Here is a 12,351-nt window from a genome sequence, read left to right on the forward strand (position 1 = left end):
ACATGAGACTGCTTGACAGCTGCTCTACATGTGCATAAGAGCCTGAGTCCTTATCTTAACATCTTGATTAAAGCCATTGGTAACATCATTAACAGTATAACACATGCATTAGTCTCACAAGTTTGTAATTTATGTTGCTACTTATGAATAGAGCTGTTTACTTCTCATGAAGTAAGTGTTGCATGTTGCTTAAAGACTGGAAATATCAGGAGAACAGTATTTCTTTGGATTGCACTTGAACCAGGTGCTAGAGAGTTTTTCTACTTATGAGATGCAATTAAAACAAGAGTTTATGCAGATTTATTATGGAGAACATCTTAGCCAAAATGAGAGGCTCAGTGGAAAAATTGATGGCTGAGCTGCACACCTCTATTCAGCCCTGTCTTTAACAGTACTACTGCAATTTCAGCAACTGCTAATGTGAAAAAGAGGTATTAGGAGAGCATTTAATGTTATCAGAGGAAAGTTAATGCAAATTCTGAGTAGAAATGAGGAGGAAACATCACTTTACCCTTCTGCTCTTACCAGACTGCAGGCAAATGCTTCACAGACCGCAGTTTGGTTTTCTGTTCCAGCTCTTCAGATTCCAGCATACAATTGACTCTCAACCAACTTGGATGTTGCCATACTTTTCCTCTTCTTTTGAAGAGATCAGAAGAGAGACTAAACTATTAAGAAGGATTTAAAAATCAAAGATATTGAAATGAGAGTTAGTGAGGTAGCAATTACAAGTTGGAGTCTGCCTAACTCAGTGCAGTGCAGCAGCAGCTAGTGAAGTCTTTCCCCAAACTTGTAACAGATTTTCCCCTTGGTGAATAGTCTCAAAGAGAACAGCCTCAAAGAGAGATACTTATTGTTATGTACACTTTTTTGACCTGTCATTCCAAGTGCATAGCAAATAAAACCGTAACAACCACTGAAATAATAGTTAAGGTATGTGGATTGTAGCACTTCAGTTGATGAGTAAACCATTCCAGTAAGTTGGCATGAGGCCACTTGCGATGTAATAGCATTTTTTATACAGTATTGCCATAGCAACAGATCTGGATGACATTGGGTAGCTGGTTGCTGCTGACTGCTGGAAATAAAACAGACTTTTAGCAACACATCTGTAATGTCTGAAGGTAAAGTAACCCAAAATAAATGCCTGTGCTCTACTGAGAATGCAGCACAAGGCACATCAAGCCAAAGTCTGACTTACTGGCTCATGAATTTAATCCTTCTGTGAAAGTGTTTCTATATAGAAAACAAAGCCATGTATGCTAGCAACATGTGCTGCAGTTGACATCTTGGAATAAAATAAAGGAAAACTGAGAGAAGCTGTATTGCAGGTGATTTTAAGCAGAAAATATCAGTTATTTTCAAAGCAACATGAGTTCTAGTGCTATAGGAAGTGCTGCTGGCTATGTTGCAGTGGAAAAGAGGAAAAGGGGGATTCGGTGAAGATCAAAAACTTCTCTGGCTTTCCTGGAAAACCATCAAGTAGAAAATGGCATGAGAACTAGACAACGAAACAAAATTCAAGTGAAGCTGAAGCCTGTTTTTTTATTAATAGCTTTTTTTTTTTTTTTAACAGTGCTTCCTGATACTAAAACTGAGCCCTTGTTACATGATGCAGCCAAGTTAAAACCTCAACAAAGGATTTAGATCAATATAGCAAAGTAGTGTATTTCGGTAGAAAGGTCTTTGGAGGTTTATCAAAGAAAAAAAGTAAAACCCCTGGGGAAACTTTTTTTCTCTGCCTGTTCATGCAGATGATGTTTCTAAGTCCACTTTAAAGGCTGAAAAAATGTACTCATATGTGTATGTTAGCAGGTCAGAGAAGTGTGTATTCTCACAGTAACACGATGTTGTGCCTTCCAAAAGAAGTACTACGTGAAAGTATACATGAAATATACTTAATGGAATTGAAGCTATTAAGCTACCAGGAAATTCTAGTTATCTTTGCTTCTTTTTAAATTTGTTTTAAAGATAAAAATACAGACATTACTGTGAAGGATAACATGGATGATTTTTGCCTTCGAGATACGTTAAGCATTGCATCGACGGACTCTTTTGTTTCCACAGCTGAGGTAAGATTTGAAGATAGCTTCTTCGTTGATTAATTGATCTTTTTGTAAAGTTAATTTGAATAGATTAATGGATCTATTTGAATATGAGTGAAAATAATTTTTTTTCTCAAATTATTGCAAGGAAATGGTAGCTGTAGTAATGAAATTGGAACCAGTTTGCTTATTATCTATCTTTTGGTGTTTTTTTTTTTTTGGGGGGGGGTTGGCTGGAAGAAGGAAGAAGGTTACTTGGAACATGGTTACTTGGTAGAATGTTTTCATAAGTCCTTCTAAGAAGTAGTTGCTTTTAAAAGTACCTTAGATTTTTGTGATTTGAGAGGCATAACCAATTGGAGGCTATCGTAGATCCTCTTTCCATGAATTATGTTTTTCTATTTTCTTCGATAATATAAACACGTATAAAGCAATCTTTGCCTTTTTTGGAGTCTTTCTTTTTTTTTTTCTTTTTATAAGAAATTATTAGTAATTGATAGCTTTTATTTTAGTATGTCGTATTCTTCATCTGACTTCCCCTCATCTTCTGTGATAAGACTGCAAAGGATACATAAAGAAATAATCTTTGGATAAGAGGATATTGCCTGTTAGCTCTAATCTGCTACAGCTCCCTTGGAGTATTTGAGAGAATTTAATATACAGTGTTGAATAAGGGACATCTCACTTTATAGTCTCTCATGAGCTGAAGTGATTTTGAATAGCACTGTTCTCCAAATTACAGGGAAAGCAATTGGTCTCTAGGTATATTCTGTGCTAGATATTACTATCATATATGCACTACAAATAAGCTACTAAACCCAGCTGTAAAAAGAGAAAATTGCATGCACATACTTTGCAATTATTTTTGCAGGTATGTGAAGATCAGAACAATCCACTATACTCATTTAAAAATAAGAACAAAAAAAAAAGATGCATCACTTCCAGGGATTCATCATCCCATCCCGAATTCGAATTGTGTCAGTATGTGCTAAAAAATTCAGTTAAAATTTGCAACAGCATTAGACCTTTCTCTTGTCTTCACATATCCTGAAAATAGTCTCCACATTTTGATACCTCAAAATGTCTTCTGTGAACTCTTTGTTATCAGAAGAAAGTTGTGACAATGTTCTTTTCCTTTTCAGCTGTTGTAGCCTTTACCAGTAGAACATATTCTCTGATGTCCTCTGTCAAATTTTACTGAAGAATTTTAATAGATTTTCAGCTGCTAGGAGGAATCCTGAAGATAAACAAAACCATAAACAGATTGAAGTTTGATTGTGTTCAAATTGAAACACCAAGAAACTTCTGGATTAAATGTGGGCTTCTCAGCCCGAGTGACAGAGCTGGTTAGCTCTGTAGGAGTAGCATACTGGGGCATCATTCCATATTAAAACTAAGTTGTAAGTCAGTGCCAGCTACCTTCTCTTAGGAATACATTGCCTTGATGTAAATTTTTTTCTCATCCTGGGCAAGAAAAAATGTTTAAAATTAGCACTGAAGATAAGTGCCGCAATTGGAAGGGGTAATTACTACTTCTCAGTGTATTTCAGTTAGTGGTAGAGAACAGTGATCACTTAGAAGTAACTGGGTTAGAATAGATATACTGGATTTATTATTCTAAACATGATGGTGTCATACAGATTCTTCTTGCTTATCAGCTCCTCACGTATCCTTGCAGATGCAAACAAGTGGAATGTTTCAGGTTAAGGGGCTGAGTTTCTTTCAGCTTTCAATTTCTTTTTCATCCAATGAGCATTTGTTCTCTCATCCTATGCTCCCTGATTGCAGTTGCAATTTGAGTAACCATCCCAAATTCCTTTTGCCAATAGAAATGTTTATCTGAAATTCATAGACAGCAGTAAGTGTATGTACATTTTTGCCCTACTGGAATCATTAGTAATTTCACCTTCTGGGAAATTACATGGTAGTAGAGTTTTTTCGGGTCACATCATGCCACAGGCTGTACTGACAGTTACTCATTCTCCTTCTGCATTGCATCCTGTCCGAAGTAGCAATATTGTTATTTTCTGTGGCTCTAGTTTTAAAGAAGCATGGAAGCTATTTCTATGCTTCTGTGCTGACACAAGTCAAATGCAGTTCACTGCCCTCAGGAGGAATACAAGCAAAGACGTGGCAAATCCTAAGAGAAGACACAGGTAGATACTTAGATGCAAACTGATGTGTATCCTGCTTAGGAGTTTAATAAGCTATTGTGCTGCATCATATCAGGGCAAAACACGGGAGGATAGTTCTCAGTAAAAGAAACGTAGAAAACTGGGACAGTTGGCAAGGATTAATCGCATCCCAACCCCCTTTTGATGAACACTACAGCAGCATAGGGTATGCTAAAATTTCATCTTGACTATGACTGATACTCAAGAGGATTCTGAGGATCATGTACTTGATGACTTCTCATAGAGAATTGTGCCAATTCAGACACCTGCAATATACCGGTGCTCAAATCCTCATTAAGATGCCATCCCCAAACCCAGCCAGACTTCCGTTCCTAAACACACATAGGCCCCTCAGAAGCACTGCAGAAGGGATGGTAGGCATAACTGTTTGCCTTAACTTATTGATACTGTTTACTTACTGTGATAAGTAATGGAGTTTTCTTCCTCATTTGAGACCATCTGCCATCAGCGTGCATTTATGAGAGTTAGAATCCTTTTCATGTTCTTGAGCTCTCACCTACTGCGTGATCAAAATAACTGCCTCTTTTGGCAAGTATTCGACAGTGAGTGTGCCAGAAAAAGGTCTCCACCCTCTCTTTCCTGGCTTCTTTTCCATTTTTCTTCTTTTCTCATCTCCCTGACAGCGAATTTCATTGCTGCCTCTCCATTGTTGGTACACTTGTGTTTATGATGTCTTACTTTCATATGTTGATTACCACTGTATTTGTAGTCCTATTAGGAAATAAACTTTGCTTTGTCTGTGGAAATGTTAGCTCAGCCCAGAGCTTAGGAAATTTTTAAGACTTGTGAGAAAATTTTTAGCTGTACTTTCCTGTCCACTCCAGAACATGCTCCAGAAGTGCTCTGTCACTGAAAGGTAGTGTTGTCTTTTTCCTGATTTCCCTTCAGGAGCTCTATTCCTTTCCTAAAATAGAGACTACCAGAAGGAATGGTGTTAGCAAATAATAGTAATGCGTATTCCTGTAGCATTTATTAATGAGTTTTCTTTCCTTTTGCATTACAAAAATTCAAGATGTGCCTTCCTCTTTTCTGACTGACTTCAGAATTGTGACTATTACTGCTCATCTGATCTTCTCAGGACTTGTCATTCTCATCCTGGTCACTCCTCACATGTTCATTTAGTCCATCCAATTTCATGTGGATTATTGCTTTATCTCAGAACATGTCTTGCAGTCTAGCATGCTCTCTGTAGCAAACTGTGAGGTGCTCCACATTTTAACAACTTCATAAAACACATGGAGAAAGGGAAGGAAGAATTAATCCCCAAAGTCACTCCTACTACATTCTTTACTATGTTTAAAATGACTGAAGTTGCAGCACACAGCAAATGAGTATTTTAAGACAAAAACCATTCTTTTTAGCACACATCTTTTTAGTGCCCTAGCCTACTAGATCATCTCAAGCATACAGTGCAAGTAAAAACAATAAAATCATATTCTGAATACAGTGATTATAGTTTCAAACTGAAATTATGAAGTGATGTGTTCTTTCTAGTATCTGGAGGAAAACAGGAAAGAAGTTCATGTATTGTAGGACTGCCTTGTATTCTTTTCCTTAGACAAAGGAATCCTAATATGTTTTCTTCAAAAGAAAAAAAAAAACAACTTTTAGTGTTAAATGATGTAATTATTCTGCATTTTCGGTGTCTTTACGACTTTGTTTTCTTTGAACTACATTGAGACTCATTAGATTTAACTAGTGAAAATCAAATCATATGCAAGTTTAATTAATTACAGTTTATAAAGTTGAAACCTGAAGCTGTAGATTTAAGATGTTAAAAGGCATGAAATTACAGCCCTATGAATAGTACGGTGCCCTGCTTTTGTTTACTACTTCAGTGTTGTCTCCTCTTTTTTTTTTTTTTTGAAGCAGATGCAGAAAAGGATAGAACTTTCTTAAAAGATCAGAAAAACTTTGGCAAGTTCTTTAATGAGTGTTACTCCTTTTTTTTTTCCCCAGCTTACAGAGCATAGAGAAGTCCGTAATCCCTATGGTCTAGATTCCCTTTGCCATTGTCCGTTGTATGAAGAAGCAATGCACTTAGCAGAAGAAGGCAAAATTTATTCACGAGTGTTAAGGTATTAATGCATTGATTTATCTAATTAATTTGCAAGGAAAGAAAACAATAACGATAATATTCTATACAGAATACAGGATTCTCATATTAGGTATTTTTAGTAGAATTTTATTGTACTTCTTTATTTGATGCCTTTGAATTTATTTTTTATTTATTTTTCATAGGACTGAAATGTTTGAATGTCTGGGAGACAGTGACTTCCTTGCTAAGCTCCATTGTATTCGACAAGCTTTTCAGGTAAGTAGAAAGCAAAGTGATCTGTCTTGAGCTGTGGTCTGGAAATGCCACTATTAGTCCAGTACTTGTGCAAATGTTTTAATAATATATCCCATAATTAAGCATATTCTTAATTACTCCTTTAATTTTACATTTCTGTGATTCTAAAATGTGGCATCCCATTCTTGTGATTAACAACATTTGGAATCTTTGCACCAAAGACTGCCAGGGAACTTGCCTTCTCTTCTAGTGGTTATAATGAAGAAAAATGTATTACATTTGATAGAAATAAGTAAAGGTCACTTGCTATAATTCCTGAATGAATACGTCTATATTTTCTAAAACCTTTTCTAGATAATTCTTTCAGAGACAGCAAACAGAATATTTCTTGCTGAAAGTGGAAGAAAAATTTTATCTGCCCTAATTGTGAGAGCACGAAAGGTAAAAGCCTTTTTTAACCAATGTTTCACTGCTAAAGTAACTTCTACCATAATTCACTTTTTAATATAAATAAACCATCCCTTGTGTTAGCTTTGCTTGACATTCATTGCTTTTACTTTACAGAATCCAAAGAAATTTGAAGATGTCTTTGATGAAATGATATATTTCTTGGAACAAACAGATCACTGGGATAATACTGAAATGGAACTTGCTGCTAGAGGAGTGAGTGTGACTTTGTCAAGTGTTTTTACCCTCAATTATGCCAAATGTAGCAGCCAAAAATAATTCTTTATAGTTCAGAACTGTGGGAAAGTCAACTCTGTCATGTCTAATATTCCTGACTTAGAGAAATGGCATCCATCAGTCTACTTTAGTACCAGAAAGCATTTAATATTTTTTCTACTACTCTTTACATCTGCATGTTAAAATAGTTAGAATATGATGCATGTTGAATTCCACTGCTGAAAGAGAAACTAAGTTACTTAGACCGTGTTCTGATTTAATATAGGTGAAAAACTTGAATTTTTATGATGTTGTTTTGGACTTCATATTGATGGATTCATTTGAAGATTTAGAAAATCCACCAATATCTATACAGAACGTAGTAAACAACCGTTGGCTGAATTCCTCTTTTAAAGAAACGGTGAGTATGCTACTTTCATAATCATGATGTTGTTGTAGTGCATTACAGTAAGTAGATGCTGTGATGAATAGAACACTGGTGTGAGCGTTCTGATATGAAATTCTGTATATGCTGAAATTATTCTTCTGGTGATCTGTGCTTTATATTATTAGAGCTGAATGCAAGAACGAGATAAATCTATCAGCTCCATAATAAAGACTATGTATATCATCTTGATAGAAGCATTTGATTTTGAAATAAATAATCTACATGCTCCTTCAGTGTAAAGTCTAATTCAGCTTCCAATACAAATATATGTATATATATATATATATATACACACACATATATATACTAAGTATCTTCAGCAAAAATAAGTATTGTGTTGTCACTTCTTTTTGTTTGTAATCATATTTTAAAAGCTGCTACTCTGCCAAAAGTATGCAGGATGATTGAATATACTAGGGAAATTACTTCAGTCTGGCCTGCAAAAATCTGTTCACTCTAAGGAAGTAAAATGTTACAAGGGAATTTTCTGTTAACCCCATCTTAGATATTAGATCCAGATTTTGGTACACATACCAGAGTGCTATCAGTATGACATGAAGAGTTACATTATCTTCAAGTACTAATGGAGACTCAGATGAGGAGAGAATTCTGTTAGAAGCTATGAGGGGGGAAAAGACGAGTTCTGATATGGGTAAATTGTATTACACAGACCCATATTTGGACAAAACTTCTTCTCTGAATCTGAAGCTATTGCAGGAATGTTTTTGCTAAAAGTAATAAGGACATTACAATGTGTTCACATGCTATTTAGTATCTAAAATAGCTGCTGATGTCTGAGCACACTCTGGTATATAATGGACTAGTCCTCAGTTAAACTGAGTAGATGTTGCTAACTGTTCAACTGCAATGAACAGTCAAGAGTGTCAAATCACATTTCAGTTAATCTAAGGAAAGTGTAACAAAGAAAGATTTCCAAGTAACAAATATGGACATTGTACAAAACTAGTTTGTGTCAGCTCATATTTTACAGTTGAAAACGTACAATCACAAGACTGAAACTAGAAGGACATTGGAATATAACATTCTGTATATCAGTGCTTTTTAGATGAAAATGTTTATAATTAATAATGGTTTGGGACTTTTTAAATCTTTTTTTTTTCTTTTTTTTCCCTTTATTTTTTTTTACATTTAGGCTGTGGCTTCAAGCTGTTGGTCAGTACTGAAGCAGAAAAGACAGCAAATGAAGGTAAGTTGCTTTGCAATTATTTGTACTAAAGTTACTCCAAAGAATATGGAGTTCTGCCTTGTAGATTTGGAAAAATTAATTTTATTTATACACAGTATAGAATCATAGTCATAGAATCATAGAATCAGAAGGCTGGAAAGGACCTACAAGATCATCTAGTCCAACCATCAAACAGGAGTAGCTGAGTAAACTTACCTGATCTGCCCTGTGGCAGAATCAGAGCAGGTTGGTCATGAACTTCTTGGCCTTGTGCCTAATAGTACAAGATACCAGTGAAGTTCAAAACAGACAAACAAAACCATGACATCCGCTTTTCTAAAACAAGAGCTGCTTGGTAGAGTTACCTATAATTTAAAGGAGTTCAGGTTGCCACAGCTCTGCAGTAGTGGAGTTTTTAGGCTTATTTAATGACATGATTTTATATAATAGGATTTTATATTAAATGTACTGTGTAATTTTGTCTCCAATTTTTACATCCCCAGGTACCCGATGGATTTTTTGCTCATTTCTATGCTATATGTGAACATATCAGTCCTGTTTTGGCATGGGGCTTTTTGGGTCCTAGAAATTCCCTTTATGACTTATGCTGCTTCTTTAAGGTTTGCACCTTTTTTCTTAATTACCACTTAATTAAAAAAAAAAATCCTATGGAAAAAAGTATGAGGATCTCGCTTATAGGCACACATTTGTATTTTCCTAAAATTAAAGCTAACAGTAAAAAAAATCATGAAAATACTTTTGTATTGACTAAGCTTTTTAGGCCTAGAGTTGTTCTGCAAAGTGTATTTTTAATGCACTTATTTCTCTGCACTGAAACAATTAATAAACGAGTGGTTTTGTGAAATGTGTACAAGAAATAGGTAACGTATGCTTTTTCTTTTTTCTTCTTGTAAGTAAATATGAGTTTTTTCCTTTTTTTTTCCAACTAGGATCAAGTGCTTTTCTTCCTCAAAGACATCTTTGACTTTGAAAAGGTACGATACTCAACTATGGAGAGTTTGGCTGAAGACCTTATGCAGTTATTAATCCGACGCACTGAACTTTTAATGGCCTATCTTGGAGCAGATTCACTGAGACATGCCAGTGCTTGTGTAAGTGGCCATGGGCATGTCATGACCAGTGGGCTCTTAGAAGCAAAGGTACAATAAGCTTAAAATCCATGAGGTATGAAGTGGAGTGCACTTTGACATGCTCCTTCCCACCTTTCTTTCTAACCCCAAAGCTTTCATTGCTGTTAATGAGCAAACATCTGAAAATGTACCACGTTGCTAAAAGTAAGGAAAAGGACTCAGGGAGGATACACATCTATGAAAAGAACTGGTGAGCATACTGTTGTATATATCTAAATTAAATCTGCAGCTCAGCTGGCATTGTATTTATATTTAATGTATCCCAAAGCTTTTTTTCTGTAATATTTTGGTAAAGATTATTTATGAAATACTGTACTTTAGCCACAGATAATTTGTAAGTGGAGCTGATGGATGTGTTTCATGTGAAGGCTTATAGTACAAAATGTTCACTGCGGAGTCTCAAAGTCTTTATGTGTCCAGACCAAGGAGGTGTTTCAGTGGGGGTATATGCAATCTCCAATTCAGGTGACACGTGCTATAAAGTAATCATAGTCACCAAACTGAACGTGTTGCCACTGCCCTGAAGTTACATTTGTGTGGGTGTAAGCAGTCATTCTGTGCTACAGTATAATGAGAGTGATGGGGGCACTGATGGGCAGTAATGACTTCCAGTGTGCATTTCTTACTTTATTTTTTATGTGATATGTAATAATCATGAAGGTGTTTCTGTGAGACCATATATTTATATCTGGACAGCTATGCTAGTTTCACCTTTTTTTTTTTTCTTTTTTAAAGCTGTAAAGACTTTCCATGATGGTGATGGATATAATTCTTAGTTCATATGTAGCATTTCTAAATATATTTTTAAATCATGAGGATTTTTTAATTGTGAAACAGAATCAAGGGCAGTGTTTTGTAATGAAAAGCATTTATGTCTTCCTACCTTCCTTGTAAGGAGGTCAATTATCTGTTTAGGAGGAAATGTGGTGGTTTTGGCCATAAATGTTGCGCATTCAAGAGTGTAGTGGCTCGGGATATGGAAACCTTAACTTTATGTAGGAGGCAACACAGTACTGAGGCATGAGAAAACCTGCAGCAACATTTTGACTGTTCTAGAGCTAATAATGATGTATAGTCTCAAATTCCTAGTTAGCTTTGAAGCTACTTTGATGTACTCCTGGCCACACAAAGCCAGCCTACAAGAATCTAGCCTGTGCTAAGTAATACAGACTAATTACGGACTAACTCTAAACATTCAGATATTCAGGAGCATGTTGTTGTAATGTAGCATATTGAAACAAACTTTAATTAAAAACCTTCCAACTACTGTTGCACACATAGCCCAAACTGATGGCACTTGAAGATGAGGACTTGTGTCATTCCATAGGTTTTCCTGACACCAACAATTTGTCATGTTCGTTTGATAAAGACCATGGAAAAAGCGTTGTATGACTTGTGTGAAATGCCAACTGATTATATTAAAACAAAAAAGTATAATTCTATGTGTAATAAAACAGAAGTTCCAAATGCTGCTGTCGCCCTGTTTCCACCATTCAAGTTGCTGAACTTGGGATGTTTTTTTTTCAGTGGATAATGTCTGCAGTACCAGAATGTGAAGTTTTTGTCACACCTCATTTAGCTGAAGCATCCTTATCTCCTCTCATCATAGTCCTTAAAAATACCTTTATGTTGAACTACAAGGTGTCAAACTGGGTTCAGAATCAGTAAGAGAGGGAATAGCATATCCCACAGCAAATATACCACCTGGGCACTTAGCTGTGGTTTGTCTGGTCCAATAAAATGTTGAGAAAATGATACCTTAGCTTTCATTCCAGAAAAGCAGAAATGCAGATTTTTACAGAATACCTACCTAAGTGACCGGGTTTTGTATTTATAAAATGCTCCTGAAGAGAGTACAACCCAAATGTTTTTCAACAGTTGTGGTATGAAGTTGTTTCCAAAGGATTTTGTTCTATGGTCTTCTGTCAGAAATGAAAGGATTTCTAAACAATATTTAGAAAATGGTTAAGTACCTGTTATTTTTGGTTCAAACAAATGTATCCCTTTAGGTTAGGATTGCTTCCATCACATTACAGCCTTCAGAAGTCCGTAGAATCAGGTCAGAAATGAGGCTGGTGTTTCCCATCCAGAATAAGAATGACAGCATCTGGTTGCAGACAGGTATCAACAACTGATATTTCTTTCAGACTTCAGCTTCTATTTATGTGAACTTTCTGGAAAAAAAAAAAGAAAAAAGAAAGAAAAAGAAAAAGATGAAAGAAATTGGTAAGGAGAGAGAGAAGAAGGGGAGGGAGGGGAAAAGAGGGGAAGGGAGAAATGTGCAGATATCTTTGGGACCTTTTGGACCTTCTCCCCCGAAGTGTTTGCATATTCTGCCCTTCCTAGCTCCAAAAGCAGAGCTATGAATTT

At 35.7% G+C, this 12,351-nt stretch overlaps 1 protein-coding gene across 3 annotated transcripts in view; it reads left to right on the forward strand.

The window, feature by feature from the left end:
* The window catches only part of MIGA1 (mitoguardin 1), a 32,869-nt gene extending 21,262 nt beyond the window's left edge, over positions 1 to 11,607 (forward strand). For 2 of the 3 annotated variants that reach the window (XM_065740557.1, XM_065740561.1), the window contains 10 exons: positions 1,972 to 2,072; positions 6,200 to 6,318; positions 6,482 to 6,554; positions 6,888 to 6,974; positions 7,098 to 7,196; positions 7,483 to 7,617; positions 8,798 to 8,851; positions 9,334 to 9,450; positions 9,781 to 9,990; positions 10,074 to 11,607. In XM_065740557.1, the coding sequence (XP_065596629.1) occupies positions 1,972 to 2,072; positions 6,200 to 6,318; positions 6,482 to 6,554; positions 6,888 to 6,974; positions 7,098 to 7,196; positions 7,483 to 7,617; positions 8,798 to 8,851; positions 9,334 to 9,450; positions 9,781 to 9,990; positions 10,074 to 10,175 (1,097 nt within the window). In that variant the 3' untranslated portion in view covers positions 10,176 to 11,607. Of the gene's footprint in view, positions 1 to 1,971; positions 2,073 to 6,199; positions 6,319 to 6,481; positions 6,555 to 6,887; positions 6,975 to 7,097; positions 7,197 to 7,482; positions 7,618 to 8,797; positions 8,852 to 9,333; positions 9,451 to 9,780 lie in introns of all 3 variants that reach the window. The other variant, XM_065740569.1, reaches the window with a different exon arrangement.
* Positions 11,608 to 12,351: the final 744 nt, after the last annotated feature.

Source organism: Cyrtonyx montezumae, unplaced genomic scaffold (assembly GCF_038088225.1).
Source record: "Cyrtonyx montezumae isolate F1298 unplaced genomic scaffold, pur_monq_1.0 scaffold_1, whole genome shotgun sequence".
NCBI classification, from domain to species: Eukaryota; Metazoa; Chordata; class Aves; order Galliformes; family Odontophoridae; genus Cyrtonyx; species Cyrtonyx montezumae.